At 33.6% G+C, this 9,377-nt stretch overlaps 1 protein-coding gene across 1 annotated transcript; it reads left to right on the forward strand.

The window, feature by feature from the left end:
- Nucleotides 1-2,198: 2,198 nt before the first annotated feature.
- On the forward strand, nt 2,199-5,097 carry LOC131874550 (uncharacterized). Its single transcript, XM_059217981.1, has 5 exons — nt 2,199-2,441; nt 3,401-3,494; nt 3,785-3,822; nt 3,996-4,131; nt 4,434-5,097. The coding sequence occupies exons 1-5, from the start codon at nt 2,199-2,201 to the stop codon at nt 4,856-4,858; spliced, it is 936 nt and encodes a 311-aa protein (XP_059073964.1). The 3' UTR covers nt 4,859-5,097.
- The last annotated feature ends 4,280 nt before the right edge of the window (nt 5,098-9,377 follow it).

Raw genomic sequence — 9,377 nt, forward strand, 5'->3', positions numbered from 1 at the left:
GCTAAGATTTACTTGTGAGCTCACACAAGGTCCAAGAGAGGGTGTGGAGACCAAGAAATATACCTTAAAGGCATTTCGTATCTCCACACTCCACAAGATGCATTGAAGGAATTAAAAATTCTCCAAAAAAGGATATCATGGGGATTGGAGGAATAAAAAAGAATTAAAAATTCTTTGGGAGAGGGGATGCCTAGAGGAATGTGTGATTTCGAAAATTACATTCACCTAGGAAAAGAGCATTTAAAGCTAGTGGTTGGATGAAAAGGACAAAGAGTTGACTTTGTGACTAATCATGATGATTAACCATTAACGACTCATTAGGAGGGGGATTAGAGGAAATGTTAGGTGAGATTAATATTTGTAGGAGAATTTGACTAGGAGAGAGAATGAGTGGAGGGAATAAAAAATTAGAAGAATAATGTTAAGTGAGTTTAGGGAGTTTTTAGAAGAATTTATTAGGTTAATGATGAATTAAGAAGATGATTTGTAGGAATCATGTAGGTTAACTAATTAATTGAAATTAATTAGCTAAGAGGAAGATTTGTGAGGATTTGATTTTTTTTAGAAGAATAAAGAAAGGGATTGATTTATTAAATAAATCAATCATATGCTATAGTGACAATATTATTTACATTTAATTAATATTGAGAGGAATTTGAATTAACATAATTAATTAATTAATTATGCGAAGAATAATTAAAATAATTATTTTTAAGTGTCTACATTTTGCCCCTCTTTGAAGTGAGGTGTGATGACACATTGATTCAAAGAATTATCTTGTTTTGATGCTGATATTGGTTTGATAGGATGCCCTAGCTCTTGATTTATAGATTACGGTATGGTGATGCCCCTCGGGAGATCGAGGTATTTGATCTTTGGAGTTTTGCGAAATTGATATCCCGATAGATTTGATTTGATTCGATTGATAAGATCTAGATTTAGTCTGGTTTCAAGAAGAATTCATCCTGTATAAGACAAAGATGATCAAAGTGTCTAGTTTCAGGAAGGATTCATCCTGTATAAGACATGATTGATCACAATATCTGGTTTCAGGAAGGATTCATCCTGTATAAGACATGATCGGAGTGTTTGGTTTCAGGAAGGATACATCCTGTATAAGACATGACTGATCACAACGTCTAGTTTCAGGAAGGATTCATCCTGTATAAGACATGATCAGATCACAACGTCTGGTTTCAGGAAGGATTCATCCTGTATAAGACATGATTGATCACAACGTCTGGTTTTAGGAAGGATTCATCCTGTATAAGACATGATCAGATCACAACGTTTGGTTTCAGAAAGGATTCATCCTGTATAAGACATGATCAGATCACAACGTCTGGTTTTAGGAAGGATTCATCCTGTATAAGACATGATCGGAGTGTCTGGTTTTAGGAAGGATACATCTTGTATAAGACATGACTAATCACAACGTCTAGTTTCAGGAAGGATTCATCCTGTATAAGACATGATCAAATCACAACGTTTGGTTTCAGGAAGGATTCATCCTGTATAAGACATGATCAGAGCGTCTGGTTTCAGGAAGGATACATCCTGTATAAGACATGAATCAGAATCAGAATTGATTATTTGAGGAAAAAAAAATAGAGGAAGAAAAATTAGGGTGGAAGGGATAAATGAGGAAGATATATGAAGTAGTCGTGAGGTATTTAGAAAGAAGAATAAGAGATGCGAGACCGCGGAGGAAAATGGGGGCAATTGAGAACTTCATGAGATTATTGAGTTTAGGATTTGATGGAATGATGGTGAGATTTTGTGCACGACAAATGTGGAGAGCCAACCTAGTTTGATGTTGCCCTGAGTGACTTGCACCACTGATTATAGAAATCAGGATGCCATGAGAAACCCAGGGCATGGACTGACTCTATAGACAAACGGGAATTTCTTGCACACAACAATGCAAGTGTTAAGAAACACTAATGCAAAATTGTGGGTTCGTGCAAGGAAACCCTCAAACACTGGTTTGAAATAATAAATATGAGAATCAATCTACTCTGGAAATAATGATGGATGTACACGATTTTGAGTGATAAGACAATATGACATTTCTATAGTGATGACCAAAAAATTAATTCCATTGATGTCCTAAAAGGTCATTTGACAGAAGAAATCAATCTAGGATTAAATCAACTTCTCAGTGTTGACAACTTGACTCTATGTCTTTAGACGAATTAATGAAGATCACATTCCTCTTCAAAGGGTTCAAAAAGCAGAAGGAGAAGAAAATATACAAGCCGATCAAATTGCATATACCACCTTTATTCCATTACAGTTATATAAAGCTAGTCAGCTCAGATGGAATTAATGAAACTCTAGAGGAGTTCAAACAGTACCAGTTGGGAATGTCAGAGAAAGAAAAAGAGGATGCTACAATTATTGAAGATGTCAACATGGAGGACTCAAGCAAGGAATCAGCTGTGTGATGCTGACTGTCAATTTTAAAGCTGAAAGTAACTTCAAAATATATGCTTCATTTTATAATGTTTTATACTTTATTGTTTGAAAAGTACTTGGAAATTTGCATATGGTTTCAAAAGGTTATTAGTTATTATTATTCTTATTATTTCCTATAACTGCTTAGCAGTTACCAAGACAATGATATAAATATGTTTATGGGTAACGATACCAGGTATTGAACTTGTGACAAAGTTTTGTAAAGTTATACTTAAAAAACAAAAAACTTTGAGCTTTTGAGATTCGAAAGAAATAAATAATTTTGTATGAGAACCTTATGCCTTGTTGAAATTATTATTGTATCCTTCATTTTATGTTGGATGCAATGGCATTGATATCTTATCTTAGATGTTTTTTCTGTCCTTGGAATTTTCTTGTTACCTTTCATGTTCGTTATAAGTTTATTCATCTCTTCATTGCAGAAACATTGATTTGTGTAGGTTTATCAACCTTTCTTTTCTATTTGCTGAATTTGCACATTTTCTTCTTCTCAAAATCCTATTTCTGCACACGTTTGCCAAACTCTGTTTCCTATTTGGTAAACTCTCTGCTTCATATCTTTTTAATTTTTAATTTTTCAGTTAACTCTCAAAATCCCTCCATCCGCACCCTCAAATTTTTTTATCTGAATAGTATACAGTTGTTCTTACCGTCTGAAATTTTGGTTTTCAATAAAGGCAGCCTCACCGTCTTGTGGAGGGTTTTTAACCTAACTGTTGGAATTTGGCAAAGCAAATCCATTTATCAACACATCTATTGCCAGACATTATGCAATATCCAAAATAAGGACACTTTGGCTGCTGCATGAAGTTAACATATTTTTCTTGCATTTCTTGCCTTATTGTAATTTATAATCATGGTTTTGTTAAATAATTTATTATGATTTAACTTAGTTCTAAGTGCCTGAACTTACTCTGTGCAGGGTGATCCAGTGTGGGCAATCAAACCAGAAACAATCAAAACTCTATTGGATCTTTCGCTCAACTTCTTTTTTGTTGATCCGTTGGCCAACTTAGGTATATTATTTTTTATTTTTTATAATGGATTATAACTTCTAAGAAGGTAATTTTCCAGACTTGGTTTTTCATTTTGATTTTGGAATGCTAAAGCACGACTAGTTTGTATTGCTAGTCAAGCAGCAATTTTTATTTTATTTTTTGTAAGCATACTTTGCATCAAAACTTACCGCCAGAAATTGTCCTCTGTGTCAAAACATACCAAGATGGTTGCCTTGCAATTCAAGTTTAGATTCATGTCATGACTGACAGCTGATACTAAATTCATAGCATAATTTTGGACAGAACAGCAGGCATTCATTTATTGGAGGCTCCTGTGGTTCATCCCGTAAGTTATACAAATACTTATAGTTTGCACGAAAATAGCTTCCAAATTTTTACAGATCATCTAGTTCTTTTCTAGATTGGCTTTGTACTACTTTTTTTGTTATTTATTTATTTATTTTTGTCAGATTTATATCTCATAATATCGAGTAATTTGGATACTCTTTAAAAATACAGACTGTTGAGGCTTTATTCAATTTTGTCATTGGTTGGACGTTGATGTTTGCTCCACTGCTTTTTACCGATCGCAAGAGGGATAGATATGGAGGATCTCTTGAGGCTCTATGGGTTGTTCAGATGTTCCTGACAAACAGTATGCCAAAGCCTTTTCCATTACCTATTAAAATTAGTTATGCTATTGCAGTTTGACATGCTGTGAATTTTTCTATTTGTCCAGGGTAAATCCCTTTTATAAGATTATTTTGCTTTCAAGTGTGTGATATAGATTTTTCTTTAGATTCCTATCTTTGGTTTGGAGTCCTTTTATCATTTCTAATTAGCTGTTGTGACTTGTACTTTTAAGTCTCATTAAACTACTTTAGTCACTGATTTATGTTAATATAATTTTCTTTTATGGTTCAAAAACAAAATTATTTGGCTCTGTTCTGTTTACAGCTTTGTTACTACCCTACATGGCAATCCGTCTCAGTGAAAGAAGCAGCAATTCTTTATCAAATTCAGAGAAGACCAAGTCTGGTTTCCAATCAGTAATGATATCAGGTGCTCGCATCATAGGAATTGTAGGTGGCTTGGTGGGAGTCATTTCTATACTTTGGGCGCTGTTTGGTAGAGCCAATGATGGATTTGGCAGCTTGGCAGACCGTTGGGATTTCTTTCTGAATTATCTTGGGACTGATCGTCCAGGTTATGCCTTCATTTGGGATATTTGTCTCTATAGTATATTTCAACCCTGGCTAATAGGTGACAATCTTGAAAACTTGGATGAAAGTAAAGCTGAAACTGTTCGCTATCTCAGATTTATTCCATATCTGGGTTTAGTCGCATATCTTTGGGCTTTGCCTAAGAATGAGGATCAATGAGTAACCAATTATCTATATTCAAGTTCAGTAGTCTTCTAGGTTTTTTTCATGTTTAAGAGAACTTTGTACTAGTGCATATAAGTAAAAGCCTAAAGGTTATGTTTTACAACATAATGTTTTCTTTTGGCTGTTTACTTTTGGTAAGGATGATATGTCCGAGATTTGAAGTTCCTTCCCCTGCAGTTTCTAGCAAATAAAATTGCTATTTCAATTGTGATGAAAGTTTTTACAGATTTTCATTTTTTCTTCTTTTTTTCGTCTAAGTCATACATGTGGCAAATCACATGTTAGTACCAAAGCTTATGTCTACTCTTTATTTGGTTCAAGCTTTCTTCTTAGATGAACTGACTAAATGGCACCTAAATCAGAGTTACCTGGGGATGCGTCCCCGACCTGAAAACCCCCGTCCCCGTCCCGGGGACATTTCAGGGACTTGGGGACGGCCAGGGGAAGTTTCCCCCCGTTCCCAAATTGCCCTGTATTTTGAGGGGATGTCCCCGAAACAGGGGGACGCCTGCCCTAGCTCTGGGGGACGTCCGTACGTCCCGGGGATGGCTGGGGACGGCTGGGATGCCCCCAATCCGTCCCCAGACGTCCCCCATATCTAAGGCCATTAAAAAATATTAAAAAAATAAAAAAAGTTGTATCTTCAATTTTTTTAAATTTTTTTCTAATATGGACCCCTTATTAATTCAAATTGTTATTAAAAATAAAAAAATTAAAAGATAACATTAATTAATTTTTAAATTTATTAATTTAATTCATAATTTTGACAATGAAAATATATGGCAACAGTGTAGCCTTTGGGCATTTTGACATAGATTAGAAAATCGCCCAAAAATCGCCAAACTTGGCGAGTCAATAGAAAAATAACACCCAATGCTTTTATTAAAGAATAAGTTTTTTTGGCCTCGCGGGGTGCTGCCCCTTGACCTCGCAAGGGGCAATGCCCCTTGACCCCACCTTGGGGGCGTTGCCCCCAAACCCCCGTTGAAAAATATGGGGGGAAACTGCGTCGATAGAAGTAGGGAAAATTTAACCTCTTTCTTTTGACATTTTGTATGTTATTTCTTTAATATCTATTATGATATGCATATTGACAATGTGAATGAATTGAAATTTTGATTTATGAATGCATAATTGCATATTGTCTATTGAGTATTAACAATGTTGTATGTTCAGAATTTACATTCTAAAATGTTTTCAACTTTTCATAGTATCATACACATGCTATATCCATGTTTTATTGTTTTCATATGAATATAATGTATGTATGCATGCATGCTTTATCCATGTTTTCATATGAACATTTAGAATTTTGAAAATTTCCTATATATTTTAAATTTTTCCTATATTTTATATAGCCGTCCCCTTTGCCGTCCCCGACCGTCCCCAAATTTGGCAAAAAAAATTGCCGTCTTGAAAACGCGTCCCGCCGTCCCCTGCCATCCCCGTCCCAGAAACTTAGGGTAACATTGACCTAAATCGATTCAAAATTAGTCTTGGAAAATCTTTTGAAGATAGTAACATTCAACTGGGCAAAAAGAAAACGAAAAGCAAACCAAATCTTTAGTTCTGTTTGTCGACTGAGGAAGGAATTTGATATGTTTGAGGTGATCATATACTTAAATTTTACATGAAAATAAAAGGAGAAAGTTATGCAATTTTGAAAGACTAAAAATTGGAAGTGGAATCTTTATTTGCATAGGAGGCTTGGAAGATTTAAGGAAGAGGCAAAAACAAAAATGATTATATTTTGAAGCTCATTTAGGGAAAATTAAGACTTGGCTCAAGGTTGACTTATATGGTCAAAATCTGCACCTTTTTAATGGCGATGGTGGCAATACGACTTCTATTTCATAAGGAAATACAGATACCTAGTAAGTGAATGAGATTATGCTCTGATCTTTGCTCTTAGTTTACCTAAATGTTAGTTGTGAAGCAGTGTTGTCCAACAAGTACCACAATCTTTTCTACTTTTTTGCTTTCATTTCTTATTCTGAAAAAAAGTGTTTTCATCCTTTTATTCACACATGTTTTATTGCAACTTAGTATTTGGAGTTTACATGTTTGTGCTTGTGGATGAGGATACTTTACCAAGAGACAAATTAAGTCTTGAGTATAATACCTACTTTCCTTTTTAGGGTTTTGGGTTATTATGCCGAGAGGATGATGTGCAGATGGCAGGTAAATGCATGCATGTTTTAGTAAACAAAAAATTGGTTTGAATAAATTTGACCTGTAGATGACAGGTAAATGCATGCATGTTTCAGTTTCTCTATAAGTATTATTTTATCTCTGAATAAAATAGAATCATTGCCACTTGTCTCTAAGTATATGATGCTATTACATCTTTAATGAGAGTCAAAGAGTGCAACATAGCTCCATGTCCTTTTTGACAACTAATAAACATGAAAGACAATTGTGATATCTCTAGGATATTTTTTTAAAATATAAGTATACTAGTTTATTCACACATATTCAGTCTTGTGATGAAGTTGTTATGTAGTAAATACACCAAGAAATGGGTGTATCCAACTCATAAACTATGTTACATATGGATTGTTCACCTGCTTCAATACGATGCATGATTTTTAGAGTCACGAGGGACAGAAGTTGAAAATTGGTCTTAAAATTGTTGTTCGATCATTCCTTCAAGATTGATGGTGATGTTGGCCTTGCATTGCAAACTTTTGCATTTGAGTTCAACTTTCTAGCGTGTTTCTGCCTTTCTAATTGTTAATTTTTTCTTATTGCAATATGGCTAGATACATCGTATTTCATCCTCGCACAAAGGAGGCTATTCTTTTATATCCACCTTAATAATGGAGTGAATGTCTAAAATTGAGATTGAGATGTTTGGTTTAATTATATGTAGCTGATCTGATTTTGTTATTGTTTATTTTTAATTTTTAATTTTTGATAGGATTGAATATCTAAGTTGATTTTGGTGTTGCCAAGTTTTATTATAGGGTTGTGCTCTATGTTGTATTCTATGTTTATACGGTTGCCAAGATCTGTTAAATATTTTTATTGGGTAGTTTTATTAATGATACAACTTTACAATACAAAAATCAATTGAAATGATCATATTATATCAGCCATGGTAGACACTGTTTATTTGTCTTTGCATTGTGCAAGAATCTATGTGAGTCGAGCATCTTCACTTGTTGAGCTACTACAATTTGACATCTTTCATAGAGGTTGATGCATCTTAGTGCACCAAGTATTAATTAGCCTCTATAGAAACTTTTGTTTTAGGAACCTTTAGTATCAAATATTAATTAGCTCTTGTTCAAGCTTTTGTGATATATGATTTTTATAAGTACAATATGAAGTGAAGCTTGGGGAATGCTTAGGCATGCATTGAATTTGGAATGTGTTGATGAGCTTGGTACCTTGTATAGCTATAATTTGTGGAAAAATCCTTTCTTATAATATCATTAATTGATTGAAGGAATGTATAAATAAGACAATTTAAAGAGGTTGCTAGGTAGGTTTTTAGGTCATTGCCAAATGAGACAATAATTTGATACATATGATCCTCTCATGAAATCATTTCATAAGGAGATTGATTTTCCAATGAGACAATAATTTGATACATGTGATCCTCTCATGAAAGCATTTCATAAGGATATTATTTTTTCAATGAGACAATAATTTGTGATACATGTGATCCTCTCATGAAAGCATTTCATAAGGAGGTTGTTTTTCTAGTTTCTTATATTATTTTGAGCTGCATTACACTACCTCCTAGAGTTGAACACATGGATTTCATATTTGACATGTTCTCACCATTATGCCAACATAATCATTCGTAATATAAAAGTTACCTTTGGGCTAGATTCAGGGATTACAATTATAAATTATTTGAAGGCATACATTATTAACCTACTAAATAAAATAAATAAATAAAATTAACGAATTTAGATGGTTAAATAGTTAAAGAGACCAAACAAATAGATATATTCTAAAATTATATAGTGAAATGGTTTCATTTGATATAAATTTAATGATGTCTAAGGAGTTGTCATTTTGATCATTGAAATTTTAGGGGTGTCTCTCATTCCTCATTGTAAATGTATATTGCTAAATTATAACACTTCCTCATTGTAAATGTGTATTGTTAAATTACAACATTTGCTTATTGTAAATGTTTATTGTCAAATTATAACACCCCTGCTTGTAATATAACTAGAATCACACTATATAACTTCAAATGGAGATCAATGAATGCTTTTTTTAAAGGAAGTGCTTGTACGTTCCAATTGTAGACTAGGCGGGATCATGTACAATGGGCTATGACAACTACTTACAATAGTTGACAATGACAATAATATTTAAAATTTTAAATAGTTGCTAAATAGATAACAACAATTGACAACTACTTACAACCAAGTCCTAATGACTATCTGGAAGTTGGTAATTACATATTTGGGCACAAATAGACTAACAAAATAAGTTAATTATTGTGAACATCATCACCAACTCCTTGTACCTCCATGCACTCAAAAAGGAA

The sequence above is a fragment of the Cryptomeria japonica genome, chromosome 3 (genome assembly GCF_030272615.1).
Source record: "Cryptomeria japonica chromosome 3, Sugi_1.0, whole genome shotgun sequence".
Taxonomy (NCBI): domain Eukaryota; kingdom Viridiplantae; phylum Streptophyta; class Pinopsida; order Cupressales; family Cupressaceae; genus Cryptomeria; species Cryptomeria japonica.